The sequence below is a fragment of the Amblyraja radiata genome, chromosome 2 (assembly GCF_010909765.2).
Source record: "Amblyraja radiata isolate CabotCenter1 chromosome 2, sAmbRad1.1.pri, whole genome shotgun sequence".
In the NCBI taxonomy this organism is placed as follows: Eukaryota; Metazoa; Chordata; class Chondrichthyes; order Rajiformes; family Rajidae; genus Amblyraja; species Amblyraja radiata.
The window spans coordinates 136,204,304-136,226,923 of NC_045957.1; the positions used below are offsets into that span (position 1 = coordinate 136,204,304).

Sequence of the window (22,620 nt, forward strand, 5' to 3'; positions counted from 1 at the left end):
TTATCATATTCACTGAGATTTGTTCAAACGTACTTTTAATCCCAACCTGTCCAAAATGCTATCTTAACCCACAACATAGCAGGAAAACAAAAGCTTTTTTTTTGAAAAACAGAATAGTTTGGAACTTGTGTTAAACTATTACAGATCTGAATGACAAAATATCTCCTCACGAGCAATGAACGGCTTAAGTTGCAATAATTCCCTCTAATCAGGTTTTATGCTGTAAAACAGTAGATTATTAGCCATCATTGTAGGCTAGAGTTTACACTCAAATGAGATGCTCAAACTCACTGCTAATTTCCAGATAAGCAACACTTACCTTGAGAAATCAAAGGAAACACACCTTGAGGATTGGCACCGACTGATAACTGAATCAAACACACCACTGAGGATTGGTAAGCCCCGGAAAGACAACAGGGTCTTCTGTGTCCCAGAATAACTACAAGGTCTTCTGTATCGTAATGCAATCACACGGGACTGGCCAGAACACGCCATACAGAATTTCTCTATTCAGTTAATACAGATTTCTGGTTTAGCTGGAACTGTCACATGTGGTAAACACTTTTCATGTTTCTGAATGCTTGAGATACTCCGCTCATATCCCCCCCATCCCCCAGCTCTCTGTCAGTTATATCGCTCCACTGAAACTAATGGGAAAGTGCTCCCTGTGGCCAATCTAATCTGATACAGGATGCGCCATGTGAATTCCCCACCCCGAGTTATGGGAGGTGGCCAGACTTTGCTATCTGAGCGCACATTGAGCAGTAATTTTCAGGATAATGCTAGCTGTTTCATTATTTACCTACAAAGTATGGTCCTGCAGATAGTGGGAAGGTTTCAATAGTTCTCAACAACTCATTTCCTTTATCAATCATTTTTATACCAAGTGTAAATATTTCTCTTTGAATGCGATATTTTGGATGCAATTTATAAAACCTCATCTATTGCCATATCACATTTAATTTGTATTAGAGACAACAAGCAATGAAGCAAGTTCGAAACTTGAAGATAAATATATTACAAACATCAAGATAGAAAGTATACTATTAAACCAAGTTGCTGAACACATTTGGAGATTTTGGCATTGAAAATGAAACGCCATGGGCATCCGGTTATGAACATTCAGCATGTAGATTAGTGACAACTCGTGCAAAACTATAAAACACATTTTATTTCCAACATTAACACCTCTGGGTTCTCTCTTAATCAAAATATTACCACATTATTGCTTAAGTTCCTTCCATGAACATCTCTGTGAAAGTTTACTGGTGCTGTTGTTGCATTCAATTCACTTTCGTGAGAAGGAATGGGTGATGTTTCGGGTCTCTCCAAAGATGCTGCCTGTCCCGCTAAGTTACTCCAGTTTTTTGTGTCTTTCTTCGGTTTAAACCAGTTCTGCAGTTCTTTCTTACAGTATATAAAGTGAACCTTGCTGTTTGAATTGCTAGCACCTTCAGCCAATTCCATACAAAAGCATCTCTCATTGGACAGAATTTGTTTCACAGCATTATTGTTTAACATTAGTAAACAAATACAATCTGTATTCATTAGATGCAAGGAAAGTAACCTATTATAACAAAGCATCTAGTCTTTTGTTAAACACATTTGTTAAACATTGTTTGCAGGGTATTTATACCCCTTCCCGTAGCCAAGTTCCTTCATGAGTTTTGTGGGTGTATTTCTTAGATGTAGTGGGACAGAAGGCAGGGGTCCTTTGTGGTTCCTCACAGATTCCTTAACAGCTCCATAGGCCATGTATATCTCAGTAGACTTTGGTGTTCTAGATAGATATACAACACACTGTGCCAAAATAACCTGGAGGATAAAAGAAAGAGTTAATTACTGACTCTTAAATGTAACCAAACTTATTGCTATTGCCATCAATTGAAGTATGCCTCACCATATAATGTTCAATTAAACTAAAAAAAAAGTTTAACCTGATCAAGTGTGAGGTGTTCCATTTTCGGAGGTTGAATGCAAGGAAAGAGAGTATACAGTTAAAGGCAAGACCTTTAACAGCATTGATGTGCAGAGAGGTCTTGGAGTCCAAGTTCAGAGCTCACTGAAATTGGCAACATAAGTAGATAGGATGCTAAAGAAGGCATATGGTATGCTTTCCTTCTTTGCCAGGGGCATTGAATCAGGAAGCCATGATGCACCTCTATAGGATTTTGGTTAGGCCGCATTTGCAGTATTGCATGCAGTTCTGGTTGCCCCATTACAGGAAAAGTGTGGAAGCTTTAGAGAGGGTGCGGATGGACTTGGATCAACGTCAGAGGTTGATAGAAGTATAGAAAATTATGAAATGCATAAATTTATGCATATCCTCGTAAAGAGTAAACAGTCAGAACCTTTTACCCAGGGTGTTAATGTCCAACACTAGAGGGCGTAGTTATAAGGTGAGAGCAGCAAAGTATAATGGAGATGTGCGGGGCAAATTATTTTTCACACAGAGGATACTGGGGACCTGGAACACATTGCCAGGATTGGTGGAGGAAGCAGACATGATACTGGTGTTTAAGAGGCTTTTAAATAGGCTCATGGAAGTGCAGGGATATGGATCATGTGCAGGCAAATGAGTTCAGATATGCATCATGTTCAATACAAATATTGTGGGACCATTCCTGTGCAGTACTGTTCTATGTTCTATGTTCTAGTAACGTGAAATTTACTCGGGAGAAACACATTTCTCTCATCATCATCCTTCGATATTAACTTTAAGTACGGTACTTTAAATTATTTAAATTAGGAACTGTTTAATGCAAATGAGCTCCAGAAGATTACAGCAAATTTTACACAGAGAGTGGTGAATCTGTGGAATTCTCTGCCACAGAAGGTAGTTGAGGCCACAGTTCATTGGCTATATTTAAGAGGGAGTTAGATGTGGTCCTTGTGGCTAAAGTGATCAGGGGGTATGGAGAGAAGGCAGGTACAGGATACTGAGTTGGATGATCAGCCATGATCATATTGAATGGCGGTGCAGGCTCGAAGGGCCGAATGGCCTACTCCTGCACCTATTTTCTATGTTTCTAAATGGTTCTGCACTTTTGTCAATTATTTATTTTAGTACCTCGGAAACTACTTGGAAACTTGGAAACTACTATGTCCTAGTAAAGTATTTAATATTTATACTTCAAGCTCCTTTCCTTAATCTATTTCAAAATATTCTTCAGCAGTGATTTAAAAAAAAATTATCTTCCTCTACACTATTAATCAAGTCAGACTCAAGGACTCCGAAAATCTTGTGTCGGGGGAAGTAGTGTCACCTTACAGTCTGGAGATTTTTTCCAGAGATCTGAGAACAAACAGTGGAACTTTCTATTTTAGTGGTGATGTAAAATAGGGAACTCGGGCTTGTTGATTACAGATTTACTTCTGTTGTCTAATTTGAACCTCGCTAGAATTTAGAAGATTGAGGGGTGATCTTATAGAAACGTACAAAAGTCTTAAGGGGTTGGACAGGCTAGATGCAGGAAGATTGTTCCCGATGTTGGGGAAGTCCAGAACAAGGGGTCACAGTTTAAGGATAAGGGGGATATCTTTTAGGACCGAGATGAGAAAAACATTTTTCACACAGAGAGTGGCGAATCTGTGGAATTCTCTGCCACAGAAGGTAATTGAGGCCAGTTCATTGGCTATATTTAAGATGTGGCCCTTGTGGCTAAAGGGATCAGGGGGTATGGAGAGAAGGCAGGTACAGGATACTGAGTTGGATGATCAGCCATGATCATATTGAATGGCGGTGCAGGCTCGAAGGGCCGAATGGCCTACTCCTGCACCTATTTTCTATGTTTCTATGTTTCTATGAAAGCTTACTTCACAGTCAAGGCTGATTGTTCAATGCAGCACCAAGATTGTGCTAAAATACTTAATGGAGGTTTCAACTGATGCTGAATTAATCATAAAATATCACGGAATAAATTCTCAACCTGCCCAACCTCTCCTTATAGCTCAGGGCCTTAAGTTTTGGCAACATCCTATAAAAGAGAGGAGGCGTTTGATAGCCAGATGGTTGGACCTATATATTGAATACTATTATATTAAATATTGAATACTATTTATTAAATACTATACCACAGGAGCAGGCCACTCCGCCGACTATGTCTTTGCCGACCTTTGTCCAACCATCTGGCTATCAAACCACCCCCCCTCCCCTCTTTTATAGGATGTTGCCAGGACCTAAGGTCCTGAGCTATAGGAAGAAGTCAGGCAGATTGGGAATTTATTCCTTGGAGTGCAGATGGCTGAGGGATGATCACATAGAGGTATATAAGATCATGACGGGAATAGATAGGGTGAATGCAGTCTTTTACCCAGAGTAGGGGAATGAAGAACCAAAGGGCATAGTCTAAGGTGGGAGGGGAAAGATCTAATAGGAAAATCTGTGGAGCAACGTATTCACAGTCGAGAATATGAATACCTCCCTTTGCAACTGGATCCCTGACTTCCCATCAGCAGACCTTAAAAGGTGCGCAGCTCAACCTCGACAACAGTTCAACCACGACAACATCTCAACCTCGTTGATCATCAGCACAGGTGCACATCAAGGCCGTTTGCTTAACCCCCTGCTCTTCTTTCCTTACACCCATAACTGTGTGATTAAGCACAGCTCCGATGTCATCTCAAAATTCTCCAATTACATCACTGTCTCGGATGACCTGACGTGGACTCAGCCCATATATGCAACCATGAAGGCGTGCCAGTGCCTCCACTTTCTTAGGAGTTTAAAGAGATTTTGCATTTCTGTGAGTCTTAATTCTTTTTTTGGTTATTTCATTATGATACATTAATATTCTTTTTGCACTAATGTCTTGCATTATTCTGTGTTTTGCACTTATCCTTTAATTGATTGTTGTATTTATTGAGAGTTACCCAGTGAGCTTCCCAACAAAGAATTCCATTGCACCCTGGGATATGTGAAAATAAACTAATCTGATCCGTTAAGTTAATTATTTTATTTCTGAGAAACAATCTTCTCAAATACCAGGAAGCAGTAAAATCTGCAAGAACAAAATACTTTTCCGCCCTTATTTCCAAAAACGCTCATAACTCCAAGGTCCTTTTTAGTACCATTACCTCTATCATACGTCCTGCCCCCAGTACCAGCTTAGCTGGGTCCCCTACTAAGTGCGAGGAATTTACAACATTTTTCACCAGCAAAGTTAAGACCATCAGAACGAATATTTCCCCTCCCATCCGTGACCTAGCTGTCTCATTGGTCTGTTCCTCAAAATTAGACTGATTCCAACCCGTTACTCAACCCTCCCTTGTAAAGCTGGTCACAACCATGAAAGCTGCTACCTGCCCCTTCGACGTTGTCCCCTCTGCCCTTCTGAAGGATGTAATTACAATAGCCTGTCCCAACATCCTCGCCATCTTCAACAGTTCTCTGGCCACTGGCACTGTTCCTACCTGCTTCAAGCAGGCGGTGGTCCAGCCCCTCCTGAAAAAACCTAACCTCGACCCCACCTTGCGTAGCAACTACAGACCTATTTTCAAACTGCCTTCCCTTTCAAAAGTCCTTGAAAATGTAATTCTAAATCAACTAATGCCTTACCTACACCAAAATACCATGCTGGAAACTTTCCAATCAAGTTTCAGGGCCCACTACAACACAGAGTCTGCCTTGTTGAAGGTACATAACGACCTACTTCTCACCATTGACTCCGGCGACTGTGCAATCCTGCTCCTTCTCGACCTCAGCGCAGCATTTGATACAGTCGACCACACCATCCTTAGGCCAAGTCATTCAAAGGCACGGCATCTCCTTCCACTGCTATGCAGATGATAACACAACACTATCTCCCCCTGAAGCCCAACAACCCGATCAAATCTACTCAGCCTTATCCACTGCCTCGAGGATATAAAGTATTGGATGGCCCAGAACTTCCTCCAACTAAACGAGAGTAAGTCTGAGGTCATCCTTCTCGGCCCCTCGGACTCAATCAAAATGATAGCAGGCAGCCTTGGAAGCCTTACCCCACTACTCAAACCTCACGTCAAAAACGTTGCCGTGATATTTGACTCAGCGTTGAAATTTGACAAACAAGTCAATGCCGTGGTAAAAGCTAGCTTCTTCCAGCTTCGGACGATAGCTAAAATAAAACAATTCCTCCAGTTTGACGACCTCGAAAAGATCATCCACACATTTATCTCCTCCCACCTCGATTACTGCAACTCCCTTTACACTGGCATCAGCCAATCTTCCCTGTCCCGCCTGCAACTGGTCCAAAACGCCGCAGCGAGACTCCTGACGGGCACCCGAAAAAGGGACCACACCACCCCGATCCTGGCCTCTCTCCACTGGCTCCCTGTGCAGTTCCGAATAAATTTCAAGATCCTTCTTTATGTTTACAAGGCCCTTAAAGGGCTTGCCCCCACCTACATCACAAGTCTGCTTACCCACCACACCACCTCCATGTCCCTCAGATCGGCCGACTTGGGGTTACTGAACATCCCGCGGTCTAGGCATAAGCTCGGGGCGGCCGCGCCTTTGCGGTTGCAGCTCCGAGACTGTGGAACAGCATCGCTCTTCCCATCAAAACTGCCCCCTCCATCGACTCTAAGTCGAGACTTAAAACTCATCTTTACTCTCAAGCCTTTCTTGACGTCCTCTGAGGGAGGGCTATATGTATGTACTTAATCTATGAACCACTGTTGTATAACGTTAGTACCTCCACCAATGTAAAGCACTTTGGTCAACGAGAGTTGTTTTTTAATGTGCTATAGAAATAAAATTGACTTGACGACTTATTGCTGTTTGTTGGGTGTTGCTGAGCATAAAATTGACCGCTGTTCTTTGTGCATTACAACAGTGACTTAAAATTTAGAATTGTGTTGCAAGTTTATATATCCTAAGGAAGTAAACAATGCAACTTATTTTACTAGTGTAGCACAAGCCTACGACATTTTTAAAATTATAAACGTTCTTTTGTTGTGAACTTTAAAAACACCATGTTGCTGTTTAGGAAACAGGGAGGCGATGGGTCCTTTTGTATCATTATCCGAGTATGAAGGCATTCCCTTTTTGTTGCTATTCGGATTCAAGAATGTTTCCAATCTGGAATTTATTTCCTAATAACACATAGACTTGGAAAGTTTGCAGATGCACTTTTTTTTAGATTCTGTGACACAAAGCCTTGAATTGATACTTTATTTGGAAACTAATTATAACAAAGCATGTGAGCTATTCATTAAAAAGAAAGGTCATGGCTTCGGTCCAGATGTATAAAATAATCTCCTAATCCGATGGGACACAACTTTCGAATTTAGGTCCAAGATCATGTGAAATATCTCGGCCCTTGCCAAGTTTGAGCAATTCCGTCAAATTTCTCAAAAGGGATTGTGAAAAATGATGAAACAGAAATGCAATCAAGCGCTTTCAAATGTTTCAAGCTAGCTGCCTACCTTCTAACCCATAACGTGTGCAGTTATTGTGGTTAAAACACTAAGCTTTTGTTATAATGTGAACTACTGTGGTATGATGTCTGAAACTCAATAGTGATGATCTTTTTAATCAGCCACATTAAAAACAGTGGCACCAACAGCACTCCTCGGACTTTAAGTACATTAAACATTTTGAAGCCAATTCAGCTACCAACGATCTGATGTAGAAGAATTAAGCAGGTAGCCTAAAAGAGCATATTGCAGAGCAAAGGAATTTGTAAAGTACAAGATAATTGTGTTCCTGATATAAGTACACATGTAGGATTAACATATTAAAATACCTCACATTCAGGCATCCCTATAAAATGACACCCTTGGTAAGCAGATACTGCCTGGGTCAAAGCCAAAGGATCTGCAAGTCCTATAAAAGATCAAAAAAAGCGACAGCTGAATATAGCATTTTTCATTCAGTGTAACAGCATTAAATGTTTATTTAAAAATAATACAAATATAGAGTAATGGTAAGAATTTGAAATAAGGATGGTTTCAGTGTCTGAAGCCTCATGAGTATTCTGCAAAGATTTTGCAATGCAAATGATACACTAGAGTCAGTCAACAACATTTTTACCCATCAGATGTCGCTGGCGAAAGTAAACAAATGAAATAAAAAGTCAAATAGGAAGAAGAAGCTCCCAAAATAATAGGAGGTAAATGTATCTTGATGTAAACCATGGTTGACATGCTCCATAAAGTAACAATAGCAAATTTGCAGATGACACAAAGCTGGGTGGCAGTGTGAACTGTGAGGAGGATGCAATGAGAATGCAGGGTGACTTGGACAGGTTGGGGGAGTGGGCAGATGCATGGCAGATGAAGTTTAATGTGGATAAATGTGAGGTTATCCACTTTGGTAGCAAAAACAGGAAGGCAGATTACTATCTAAATGGTGTCAAGTTGGGAAAAGGGGAAGAACAACGGGATCTGGGGGTCCTTGTTCATCAGTCAATGAAAGTAAGCATGCAGGTACAGCAGGCAGTGAAGAAAGCGATTGGCATGGTGGCCTTTATAACAAGAGGAGTTGAGTATAGGAGCAAAGAGGTCCTTCTGCAGTAGTACAGAGCCCTAATGAGACAACACCTGGAGTATTGTGTGCAGTTTTCGTCCCCTAATTTGAGGAAGCATATTCTTGCTTCTGAGGGAGTGCAGCGTAGGTTTACAAGGTTAATTTCCGGGATGGCGGGACTGTCATATGCTGAGAGAATGGAGCGGCTGGGCTTGTATACTCTGGAGTTTAGAAGGATGAGAGGGGATCTCATTGAAACATAAGATTATTACGGGTTTGGACACGCTAGAGGCAGGAAAAATGTCCCCGATGTTGGGGGAGTCCAGAACGAGGGGCCACAGTTTCAGAATAAGGGGTAAGCCATTTAGAACGGAGACGAGGAAACACTTTTTCTTACAGAGAGTTGTGAGTCTGCGAAATTCTCTGCCTCAAAGGGCAGTTAAGGCCGGTTCTCTGGATACTTTTAAGAGAGAGCTAGATAGGGCTCTTAAAGATAGCGGAGTCAGGGGATATTGGGAGAAGGCAGGAACGGGGTACTGATTGGGGATGATCAACCATGATCACATTAAATGGCGGTGCTGGCTCGAAGGGCCGAATGGCCTACCCCTGTACCTATTGTCTATAAAAGCGATATATCTATATAATTAAATCTGGCTCCCATCTTGGCAAGTTGCATCATAAAATCCAGGCAAACTCAATCTTAAGGGGTTCATTTTCTTAATTGCAGTTAGTTCCAATGGAATCTGATGTATCTAGACTGGAAATTAAAGAAATCTTGGGAGAGAAATGCTGAAGCAGAATGTCATGAATTGAGACAAAAATAAAATTTGCATCAGAATCTCTTTGCATAAAATCTATTCATTATTTCCTTTAATGTTTATTTCTGGTGTTGTGGTGATAAAAGATTTTGCAGTGACTATTTTCAATCCCGGGGTGCTTTGAGTCAACATATATAGTAACACTAAAATTGCAGCTCTGTTATAAATTAGTCAGAACTAGGATCTAACCTAGCTGGCCACCAGCAACTAGTTTGTGAACCCCAGCACTGCTCTCATTATAATTTAAGTAGAAGTGAAACAGAAGTAAAACAGAAGCAGTCCATATGAAGGACAACATATTTAATTGACTATTCAGATAATAAACGTTCTAAAATTTTAATTTGGCACCGTCAGATAATGTACTGCTATTCTTACCTATATCTTCACTGGCAAATCGTATCAGTCTCCGTGCAACATACAGTGGATCCTCACCACCCTCCAGCATCCTGGCTAGCCAGTACAGGGCAGACTTCTCATCCGAGGCCCGCATGGTTTTGTGCAATGCCGATATACAGTTATAGTGTTCCTCACCTTGCAGGTAAACAAGTATCACATGATGATTGACGGAGTGACTTTCGTACTATTTATCTTGACTGCTATTTAAATGGCAAGCATCTCATAGTGTGGCTCTACCAAAGTCCCATCGGTGCTGAATTATTCCTGCTCTGCTGGAATTACTACTTCAGAAATACACACTACTAGTATACAGGCATCTTGCGTTAAACGCGGGGGTTATGTGCTTGAAATGCAGCGCGTAATTCAAATACGTGTAAATCAAACATATATGTGACTACCTTATCAGCAGTAAATTTGAGCGTGTAATTCAAAAAATACGAGCTTGTAAATGACACTTTGGTTTTAAAGGAACAAGCATGTTATTTCAAAATGCATAAATCAAACACACGTAAAATGTGAGATGACTGAACTAGAAAATGTTTTCAATAAATGAATTTACCTGCTCGATCATACAGTAAATGTGACCTTTGAAGTCCTTCCTTTATATGCGTTTCTTTAATAACAATGTTCTTTATTGGAGTATTTTGCTGCCCATTGTTGCTCAGTGGCTTTTTAACTTCTGCAATTCTTGCTTGAATTGCAAGATGAAGTCCATTTAAAGCTACCCTCGCATCACCGTCACAAAGGTAAGCAATGCTCTGCACGGCTTCACGTTCAATAGAAATCTGAACTCTGAAAAGCAAATGTGAAAATTCAAGGAATGTCATCCCATTCTTAGCAAGCTTTTAAAATAAAGACCTTCCTTTATATCAGTAGGAAGGAACTGCAGATGCTGGTTTAAACCGAAGATAGACACAAGATGCTGGAGTAACTCAGCGGGACAGGCAGCATCTCTGAAGAAAAGGAATGGGTGATGTTTCGGGTCAAGACCCTTCTTCAGAAGAACTAGTTCAGCCGAGTTACTTTTTGTGTCCATCTTCTTTTATATCAGCATACTTTCAGGAGATGCCAAAGCATATTGCAACCAATTTAGTCATTATTGTATTGTAGGACCTCTAGTAATCAATTGGCATAAAGATGACAAAAACAGCACAGTGAAAATTAGTGACATAATCAGGTTTTCCAGCAATTTTGAGCTTGTTGTACGAAGACCAACTTTCCTTTCACATATCAACAAGGAACCCAATTCTTAATTATAATGTGTATATTGTGTATATAAATTGTAAAATAGGCATCAGCGATGTTGAAAGAAGCAAAGATATCTTCATCATCACACCACTGATAAACAAGCTACCAACACAGAGATGGACATACATATCACCAGTTGTTAACAATGAGGGAGAGGTTGATGTTTTGACACTGTTACTAAGCTCTCCATTTCCTGCCTACTTCTTCGCTTAGAAAGAACCGTTGCAGTCAAACAAGATTCAAGACGACAATTAAATATCGTTCATCTAACTCAGGGGTTCCCAACCTTTTTTGTCCTGTTTACTCCTGGCAACTTTAATAGCACATAACAATGTTATTTCACTTATTTATGAACAGCTAATGATGAACAGATACCAGTATACCAGAACCAAACATAGTTGTCAATGAGAAAAAATATATACCATATAAACCATATAACAATTACAGCACGGAAACAGGCCATCTCGACCCCTCTAGTCCGTGCCGAACACATAATCTCCCCTAGTCCCATATACCTGCGCTCAGACCATAACCCTCCATTCCTTTCCCATCCATATAACTATCCAATTTATTTTAAATGATAAAAACGAACCTGCCTCCACCACCTTCACTGGAAGCTCATTCCACACAGCTACCACTCTCTGAGTAAAGAAGTTCCCCCTCATGTTACCCCTAAACTTCAGTCCCTTAATTCTCAAGTCATGTCCCCTTGTTTGAATCTTCCCTACTCTCAGTGGGAAAAGCTTTTCCACGTCAACTCTGTCTATCCCTCTCATCATTTTAAAAACCTCTATCAAGTCCCCCCTTAACCTTCTGCGCTCCAAAGAATAAAGCCCTAACTTGTTCAACCTTTCTCTGTAACTTAGTTGCTGAAACCCAGGCAACATTCTAGTAAATCTCCTCTGTACTCTCTCTATTTTGTTGACATCCTTCCTATAATTAGGCGACCAAAATTGTACACCATACTCCAGAATTGGCCTCACCAATGCCTTGTACAATTTTAACATTACATCCCAACTTCTATACTCAATGCTCTGATTTATAAAGGCCAGCACACCAAAAGCTTTCTTTACCACCCTATCTACATGAGATTCCACTTTCATGGAACTGTGCACAGTTATTCCCAGATCCCTCTGTTCACCTACATTCTTCAATTCCCTACCATTTACCATGTACGTCCTATTTTGATTTGTCCTGCCAAGATGTAGCACCTCACACTTATCAGCATTAAACTCCATCTGCCATCTTTCAGCCCACTCTTCCAACTGGCATAAATCTCTCTGTAGACTTTGAAACTCTTCTTCATTACCCGCAACCCCACCTATCTTAGTATCATCTGCATACTTACTAATCCAATTTACCACACCATCGTCCAGATCATTGATGTACATGACAAACAACAGTGGACCCAACACAGATCCCTGTGGCACCCCACTCGTCACTGGCCTCCAACCTGACAAACAACCATCCACCATTACTCTCTGGCATCGCCCATTCAGCCACTGTTGAATCCATCTTGCTACTCCACCATTAATACCCAACCATTGAACCTTCTTAACCAACCTTCCATGAGGAACCTTGTCAAAGGCCTTACTGAAGTCCATATACACAACATCCACTGCTTTACCCTCATCAATTTCCCGAGTAACATCTTCAAAAAATTCAAGAAGATTAGTTAAACATGACCTTCCAGGCACAAATCCATGTTGACTGTTCCTAATCAGACCCTGTTTATCCAGATGCTTATATATATTATCTCTAAGTATTCTTTCCATTAATTTGCCCACCACTGACGTCAAACTAATAGGTCTATAATTACTAGGTTTACTCTTAGACCCCTTTTTAAACAATGGAACAACATGCGCAGTACGCCAATCCTCCGGCACTATTCCCGTTTCTAATGACATTTGAAATATTTCTGCCATAGCCCCTGCTATTTCTCCACTAACTTCCCTCAATGTCCTAGGGAATATCCTGTCCGGACCTGGAGACTTATCCACTTTTATATTTCTCAGAAGTGTCAGTACTTCCTCTTCTTTGATCCTCATAGTTTCCATAGCTACTCTACTTGTTTCCCTTACCTCACATAATTCAATATCCTTCTCCTTGGTGAATACCGAAGAAAAGAAACTGTTCAATATCTCCCCATCTCTTTTGGCTCTGCAGATAGTTGGCCACTCTGACTCTCTAATGGACCAATTTTATCCCTCGTTATCCTTTTGCTATTAATATAGCGGTAGAAACCCTTCGGATTTACTTTTACCGTACTTGCCAAAGCAACCTCATATCTTCTTTTAGCTTTTCTAATTTCTTTCTTAAGATTCTTTTTACATTCTTTATACTCCTCAAGCACCTCATTTACTCCATGCTGCCTATAACTATTGTAGATATCCCTCTTTTTCCGAACCAAGTGTCCAATTTCCCTTGAAAACCATGGCTCTTTACAATTTTTACGATTTCCTTTCAACCGAACAGGGACATAAAGATTCTGTACTCTTAAAATTTCACCTTTAAATGTCCTCCATTTCTCTTCCACATCTTTCCCATAAAACAAACTGTCCCAATTTACTCCTTTTAAATCCTTTCGCATCTCCTCAAAGTTAGCCTTTCTCCAATCAAAAATCTCAACCCTAGGTCCAGTTTTGTCCCTCTCCATAATTATATTGAAACTAATGGTATTGTGATCACTGGACCCGAACTGTTCCCCAACGCATACCTCTGCCACCTGACCCATCTCATTTCCTAACAGGAGGTCCAGTACCGCCCCTTCTCTAGTAGGTACTTCTATGTATTGTTGCAAAAAACTATCCTGCACACATTTTACAAACTCCAACCCATCCAGCCCATTTACAGAATGTGTTTCCCAGTCTATGTGTGGAAAATTGAAATCTCCCACAATCACTACCTTGTGTTTACTACTAATATCTGCAATCTCCTTACATATTTGCTCTTCCAATTCTCGCTCCCCATTTGGCGGTCTATAATACACCCCTATAAGTGTTGCTACCCCTTTCCCATTTCTCAGTTCCACCCAAATAGCCTCCCTAGACGAGCCCTCTAATCTATCCTGCCAAAGCACTGCTGTAATATCTTCCCTGATAAGCAATGCAACACCTCCACCTCTTGCCCCTCCAATTCTATCACACCTGAAGCAACGAAATCCTGGAATATTTAGTTTCCAATCACAGCCCTCCTGCAACCATGTTTCACTGATCGCCACAACATCACACTTCCAGGTGTCAATCCAGGCTCTAAGTTCATCCACTTTTCTTACAATGCTCCTAGCATTAAAATATACACATTTAAGAAACCCACCCTCTCTTATTCTCTGATTATTTTCTTTTTCTTCTCTCTCCCCTACGTTTTGGGTCAGAGTGCTACCATTCTCTGCCCCCTGCTTCACACACTGACTGCTAGCTTTCCCAATTTGAGTCCCTCCCCCCAACCATACTAGTTTAAAGTCTCCCCAGTAGCCTTTGCAAATCTCCCCGCCAGGATATTGGTCCCCCTTGAGTTCAAGTGCAACCCGTCCTTTCTGTACAGGTCGCACCTTCCCCAAAAGAGGTCCCAGTGATCCAGAAACTTGAATCCATACCCACTGCACCAGTCCCTCATCCACGCATTTATCCTCCACCTCGCTCCATTCCTACTCTCACTGTCGCGTGGCACAGGCAGTAATCCTGAGATTGTTACCTTTCCAGTCCTTCTCCTTAACTCTCTACCTAACTCCCTAAATTCTTCTTTCAGGACCAGGATATACAAATCCAGAATCAACAAATTTACCCCCTGGGTAGGTGAAATTTACCCCCTGCGGGCAAATTTACCCCAGGTTGGGAACCCTTGGTCTAACTAGTCGAAGCTTCTCTCTCCAGAATGCAAAATCATTAGGAAGTCAATTGATTGGGGCTTATTAACTGGAATAGGGTTGTAATGTTGAATTGATCCTCATGTATTTGACATGGCACAAGAAGCACATAAAACAAAACCACTCCCATCTCACGCCAACCAACAATCCAACCAATCAGGAGTCAGACAGCACAACACAACTTCCTCTCTGTTGTAGGACCAAGTGATATATAATGGGTGTCAGTATTAATAAATTGAGCAGAGCTTCTGTACAAATCTTAGCATTTTAATGATCACATCCCTTGAGCCTTTGCCAACCATTTCCCCATTCCCACAGGAATGCATGTTGCCCATTATTGCAGTGAATCTGAAAACTTGTCCAGCATTGATGCAATTATTTTAGTCAATATTAGAATATTATATTAGAACCTAGAACATGTGACATTTGTAGAACGTAGACATTTCAACTTTTTTTTATTTTTTAGTATGTTTTAAAGTATGTGCTTAATGTTCCTTCGTGTGTTTTGTGTGGGGGGTGGTGTGGGGGCGCAAGGGGGAAACCGCTTTGGTCGCCTCCTCCATGGAGTGGCGACTTTTTCCAGGTCGCCTCCCCCGTGGCCTAACATCAAGGATTGGCGCGGCCTTTCCCGGAGACGCGCCCGGGGCTTCAGCGGCGGGCACAGCGTGGACTCTCGTTGCGAAGCGGGTGAGCCCTCGCTGGGGCTCGCTGGAGGGGAGCGCTCCGTTTCGCTGGCCCGGGGCAGCCGGCAGCCTGAAGTCGCAGCCTGAAGCCGCGGTCTGCAGAGCTCCAGCTGGTGCGGCGTCTACAGCCCAGGATCCCTCGTGGGGGACCCGGGCGAAGAAGAAGCCATCACTGCCGGCCCGTGGCCAACTTCTACCGCGGGGCCGGCATGGACTTACCATCACCCCTGGAGGGGAGCTTCGACCGCCGGCCCTGCAGTCTACGGTGCTTCTGGCTGCGGCGGGGACTTTAAATCTCGACCGCCGGCCTGCGGCCTACAACAACTTAAAGCCGCGGTCTCCGGTGAGGAAGAGCCGATCCTGGACTGACTCTGGACTCTGGTCCTGTCCACAGGGGGGAAATGGAGGAGGACTGGCCAAATTTTGTGCCTTCCACCAGTGATGAATGCTGTGGTGGATGTTTGTGTTACATTTTTATTGTGGTTGTGTGTTCTTTATTATTGTATCGCTGCTGACAACCCAAATTCCACCGACCCTGGTTGTGTGGCAAATAAATTCTGTCTAATCTAATCTAATGTGCAGCAGAAGAAAGACTCTTTGGCCCACAATGTCTGTGCTGCACATGATGCCATATTGTACGGTCTTTCATCCTCCTCCACACTCACAGGTGGCAAGTATTGAGCTTGTAATATGACGGCCCCTGAACAGCGACAGCAGGTCCATCTCCTCCTCCTCCGGCCCCCCGCCCGCCATGATAAGGGCCGCTGCCTGCAAACCCGTTAACGGCGCACTTTCAAAACAAACCGCCCCGCACGCCGAGGCCTCCCCCTCCCTCCCTCCTCCCGGCCTCGGCGTGCGGGAGGGTTTGTTTTGAAAATGCGCCGTTAGCGGGTTTGCAGGCAGCCGCCCTTATCATGGCGGGGGGGGGGGGGGGGGCCGGAGGAGGAGATGGAGCCGCTGTCGCTGTTCGGGGGCCGTCATTCGCTGCGACCCTTCGTCACCCCGCACCTAGTATCTTTCCCACACAATACAGCCGTCACCGCCAACACAAGATGTCACGTTCCTTTTCTGCAGAGATGCTGCCTGACCCGCGGAGTTACTCCAGTTTTTTGTGTCTATCTTCGGTACAAACCAGTAACTGGTTGCCAAGCCGGGCAAAAAGTGTTTAGGTTGCCCGGCGGCACTTTGAGTGGTCAATGGCACCCGGGCAACCGTTAATTTCAAGCCCTGCTTATTACATCTTATCTCATCAATGGGATAACACTGATTATTTCCATTTCAGGTGTGGCATCAGCATATAGCCAATACAATAGATGAAATGCAAAAATATCCTCAAAGCTTTAGCTATGGAAATACCAGTTAATCTAAGGATATTAGTTTGGTCTACTTAGAATTTAGCATACAGTTTACACCGTGAATGGTAGGGCTCTAAGGAGTATTGTAGAGCAGCGGGATCTACGAATGCAGGTACATAGTTCAAAAAGACTTTTGACACATTGGCCTTCATCAGTCAGAATATTGAGTACAGAAGTTGGGACGTCATGTTGCAGTTATATAAGACGTTGGTGAGGCCGCATTTAGAGTATTGTGTTCACAATCTAGGCACCATGTTATAAGACAGATGTTAAACTTGAAAGGGTACATTTATGAAGATGTTGCCAGGACTCGAGGGTCTGAGCTATACGGAGAGGTTGAATAGGCTCCATTCCTTGGAGTGCAGGCGAATGAGGGGTGATCTCAGGTGTATAAAATCATGAGAGGAATAGATCGGGTAGATGCATAGAGTCTCTTTCCCAGAGTAAGGGAGTCGAGGACCAGAGGGCATAGGTTCAAGGTGAAGGGGAAAAGATTTAATAGGAATCCGAGGGGTAACATTTTCACACAAAGAGTTGTGGGTGTATGGAACAAGCTGCCAGAGGAGGTAGTTGAGGCAAGGACTACCACAATGTGTAAGAAACAGTTAGACAGTGTATGACAGGTTTGGAGAGATATGGGCCAAACGCAGGCAGGTGGGACGAGTGTAGCTGGGACAAGTAGATTTTCAAAGTCTACAGAGAGATTTATGCCAGTTGGAAGAGTGGGCTGAAAGATGGCAGATGGAGTTTAATGCTGATAAGTGTGAGGTGCTACATCTTGGCAGGACAAATCAAAATAGGACGTACATGGTAAACGGTAGGGAATTGAAGAATGCAGGAGAACAGAGGGATCTGGGAATAACTGTGCACAGTTCCCTGAAAGTGGAATCTCATGTAGATAGGGTGGTAAAGAAAGCTTTTGGTGTGCTGGCCTTTATAAATCAGAGCATTGAGTATAGAAGTTGGGATGTAATGTTAAAATTGTACAAGGCATTGGTGAGGCCAATTCTGGAGTATGGTGTACAATTTTGGTCGCCTAATTATAGGAAGGATGTCAACAAAATAGAGATAGTACAGAGGAGATTTACTAGAATGTTGCCTGGGTTTCAGCAACTAAGTTACAGAGAAAGGTTGAACAAGTTAGGGCTTTATTCTTTGGAGCGCAGAAGGTTAAGGGGGGACTTGATAGAGGTCTTTAAAATGATGAGAGGGATAGACAGAGTTGACGTGGATAAGCTTTTCCCACTGAGAGTAGGGAAGATTCAAACAAGGGGACATGACTTGAGAATTAAGGGACTGAAGTTTAGGGGTAACATGAAGGGGAACTTCTTTACTCAGAGAGTGGTGGCTGTGTGGAATGAGCTTCCAGTGAAGGTGGTGGATGCAGGTTCGTTTTCATCATTTAAAAATAAATTGGATAGTTATATGGACGGGAAAGGAATGGAGGGTTATGGTCTGAGTGCAGGTAGATGGGACTAGGGGAGAATAAGTGTTAGGCATGGACTAGAAGGGTCGAGATGGCCTGTTTCCGTGCTGTAATTGTTATATGATTATATGATTATATATATATGTTGGCCAGTGTGGCAAGTTGGGCTGAAGGGCCCGTTTCCACACTGTATGACTCTATGAGCTCGATCAGTATTGTTTCTTCATGCCTGAATACTCAGAGCCAATTGGTAATGCTGGAGTTTCATCCAATGTTTAATTGGATTAATATGCTGCTAATAAAAGGACAGAGGAATGTCTTATGAACACTATTAAGTGTTACTGGTTTTGGCAATATTACTTTCTACATTCCTGTACACTAAATGAAGGCATCCTCATGCCATTTACATACCTTCAGTTCATCGACCACAATTCATATTTGATTACAACACTTTGCTTATCTTGCAGTTGATAAATTCCAATGGAAAGGAAAGAGCTTGGAGCGTCATAAAGCTGAACCTTTTTAGCAGGGCAGCTGAACTTGTCATGCAGTCAACATGTTTTTGAACGGGAGAATATCCAAATTCCTGTTCTGGTAAATGAACACGAACAGCTGTGTTTCTACAAAATCTCTTGCTGATTCACAACTGATACCATACCCAACAGTCCAAGGACAAGTCTGAAACTTTAGTTGGCTCCAAGGCATAGTCAGATTGTCTGCTCGGCTAAAGAAAGTTTTGTTTTGCAACCTCTGGTGTGCATTGGAACACGGACAATGCTTTAAATGTGATGTAAGCTTTCAATGTAGGTATTAAATTTACATAAAGTTCACAGTAAATTTTAAAAATGCATTAAGCGAGAAGGAAATTATTTTTGGAAGGAATCTATGTTTATGTTTTTATGTTTACTGTTAAATTATTTGATGTTGTGTCTTACTTTATTTGTGTGCTGCAATGGCAAGTCAAATTTCACTACACCAATTGGTGTAAATGATAATAAATGTCCTTTGTATCCTTTAGTATCTGAGTATCTGAGATGGAATGGATGGGAAATTGATTAAATAGGGGCACAAATCATAATTTGTAGTTACCCCATATTTATTTGTGCAGATGAGGACAGTGCATTTCTTGAGGAGAGTGTATTTCACAATTGGTACAGATCATGTGTGTTGAAGCAATGGATTAACTACCATAGAATGTGCACAAAGCTTTTAAGGAGATTTTCGTGGAAGAGGTGGTGGACAGGAGAACTGTCCAGTTATCAGCTTCGGTTAGTAGGGAATGCAGCTTTCGGTCAGGAGGTTTTCCAGAGAGATATTCTGCGGAGCAGCATGTCAGTCCAAGGGGACATTGCTTCACTGAACTGAGTGCTAGAAGTTTAACAACCTCACATGTACAATGGAATGAATAGTATCCCAGTTTCTTATAAACTTCTATGTATAGGTGAATTAAGTGCTTTACCCTTCAGATTCCTATTAAATCTTTTCCCCTTCACCTTGAACCCATGTCCTCTGGTCCTCGATTCCCTTACTCTGGGAAAGAGACTCTATGCATCTACCCGATCTATTCCTCTCATGATTTTATACACCTGAGATCACCCCTCATTCTCCTGCACTCCAAGGAGTGGAGCCTATTCAACCTCTCCGTATAGCTCAGACCCTCGGATCCTGGCAACATCACACAAGATCTCCTTTATTTAAAGTATTCACTCAAAATGAGTTAAAATCTAAAATGGAATAAATCCATAATAAGCCATACATGGTCTTAAACTTTCAATTTCTAGTTACTTAATAAATGGATGAGAACATACTTAATATATTTGGATGAGAACATACAGGGCAAGATTAGCAAGTTTGCTGATGATACAAAAGTTAGTGGTTTTGCAGATAGTGAAGATGGTTGTGAACGATTGCTAGGTGGGCAGAGGTATGGTTGATAGAATTTAATACAGAGAAGTATGAGGTGTTGTATTTTGGGACGTCGAACAAGGGCAGGATCTACACAGTAAATGGTAGGCCTCTGGGTAGTGTTGTGGAGCAGAGGGATCTAGGAGCAAAGATCTTAGAGCAGAGCAAGATGGGTTACTCTCACGGAAACGCGTAGTACGCTCATGGGCAGATTCATGGGTGATTATAGGACCCATTTTAGCAACCAGCCCCCGCCATCTTGTTCCGCCTTCTTGCTCCGCCATCTTGTTCCGCCATCTTGCTTCCGGCCAAAGAGATCTTTGTTTCCGCAGCGGGGAGAGGGAGTGTGCAGCCCGGGGCAGCAGGGTGAAGGGGTCCGGGGCAGCGGGGCGAGGGAGTGTGCGGCCCAGGGAGAGGGAGTGTGCGGCCCGGGGCAGCGGGGTGAAGGGGTCCTGGGCAGCGGGGAGAGGGAGTGTGGGGCCCGGGGCAGCGGGGTGAAGGGGTCTGGGGCAGCAGGGTGAAGGGGCCCGGGGCAGCGGGGAGAGGGAGTGTGGGGCCCGGGGCAGCGGGGTGAAGGGGTCCGGGGCAGCGGGGAGAGGGAGTGTGGGGCCCGGGGCAGTGGGGAGAGGGAGTGAGTGGCCCGGGGCAGCGGGGTGAAGGGGTCCGGGGCAGCGGGGAGAGGGAGTGTGGGGCCCGGGGCAGCGGGGAGAGGGGGTGTGGGGCCCGGGGGAGAGGGGCATAGGAGGGGGGGAGACATTGTAGTGTGGGGGCATGCGAGGGAGTGCCGGGGGAGGTGGGGGGGGGGGGGGGGGGGGAGGGTTGGGGGGTGGGGTAAGGCCTAGTGTGTGTGAAGTTGCGGGGAGGTTTACAATGTTTCTTATTTAATGTCCCTTGTCTAGTCTGAAATAAAGTTAATTATTGGATCAGAAGAAATATAATTGTGTGTGTTATATGATTATATACATTTATATCACATTCATGTATGTGTGTTTATAAACATTTTATTCTTTAACAAGAATTAACAGAAGTATGAACTAACAGAATTATGAATCTAACCCTATATCACACACAAAAACTGTTCCCCCGCAATGTCAATCACCCTGTGAGTCGGGTCGGTTCCGGTTACTACAAAATCAATTCAAACACTGCTTGTGAGCCATTTAAAAATAAATGATTTAAAAAACATTAAAAAAGACAATTACCAGAATCAAATTTTATTCTTGACAAGAAGTATGAACTGACAGAATTATGAACCTAACCCTATATCACACACACAAACTGTTGCCCCGCAACATTGATTACACTGCGAGTCGGGTCGAGTCAGGTAGGCTCCAGTTACTAAAATGGGCGGTGAAAAATGCCCAGGATCCCCTCCGTAGCGTACTACACGTCAGCCCATTGTATTTCGCAGGAGTAGCCTATCTTGCTCTGCTCTAAGATCTTTGTCTATGAGTACAGGTGCATGGTTCCATGAAGGTCAAGTTGCAGGTAGATAAGGTGGTCAAAAAGGCTTTTGGCACTTTGGTCTTCATCAATCAGAATATTGAGTATAGAAGTTGGGAGGTCATGTTGCAGTTGTATAAGACGTTGGTGAGACTGCATTGAGAATATTGTGTTCAGTTCTGGGCACCATGTTATAAGAAAGATATTGTCAAGCTTGAAAGGGTTCAGATAAGATTTATGAGGATGTTGCCAGGACTAAAGGGTGTGAGCTATAGGGAGAGGTTGAGTATGCTGGGTCTCTATTCCATGGAGCGTAGGATGAGGGGAGATCGTATAGAGGTGTACAAAATCATGAAAGGAATAGATCGGGTAGATGCGCAGAGTCTTTTACCCAAAGTCGGGGAATCAAGGACCAGAGGACATGGTTCAACGTGAAGGGGAAAAGATTTAATAGGAATCCGAAAGGTAACTTTTTCACACAGAGGGCGTGGTTGAATGGAACAAGTTGCCAGAGGTAGTTGAAGCTGGCACTATCCCATCGTTTAAGAAGCACATGGACAGGTACATGGATTGGACAGGTTTGGAGGGTTATGGACCAAATGCGGGCAAGTGGGACTAGGGTAGCTGGGACATTGCTGGCCGGGTTGGGCCAAAGGGCCTGTCTGTCTGTCTATCTAAAATTTTTAAAAAAAATACATTCAATTAAGTGGTAATCATGAGGATTGGACTTCGGCAATTGAGCAATGTAGAAAACAGTTGCTGTTTTGTGGATGAACTGCACTATAATAACTTCACCATACAACCACAGCAGGAGTCTTATATTGTTAAGGCAGAGTTGGATGTATTCATAATAAGCAAGGGAGGGGGTAAAAGAATATTGGGGTAGACTGTAATGTTATGATATGATTGCATCAATCATAACTTTACTGAATGTCCGAGCAGACTTAAGGGACTGACTTAAACTACTATTAATTTATGGGTGACGTTTCGGGTCGAGCCCTTCTTCAGACCCTTCTTCAGACTGAGTCTGAA

The 22,620-nt window shown here is 42.9% G+C and overlaps 1 protein-coding gene across 1 annotated transcript in view; it reads right to left on the reverse strand.

The window, feature by feature from the left end:
* Positions 1-858: 858 nt before the first annotated feature.
* The window catches only part of wrnip1 (WRN helicase interacting protein 1), a 53,817-nt gene continuing 32,055 nt past the window's right edge, over positions 859-22,620 (reverse strand). The window contains exons 6-9 of the mRNA XM_033016318.1: positions 10,223-10,455; positions 9,643-9,798; positions 7,728-7,807; positions 859-1,815 (exon numbers count right to left, since the gene is read on the reverse strand). Coding sequence (XP_032872209.1) covers positions 1,609-1,815; positions 7,728-7,807; positions 9,643-9,798; positions 10,223-10,455 — 676 coding nt within the window. The 3' untranslated portion in view covers positions 859-1,608. The remainder of the gene's footprint in view (positions 1,816-7,727; positions 7,808-9,642; positions 9,799-10,222; positions 10,456-22,620) is intronic.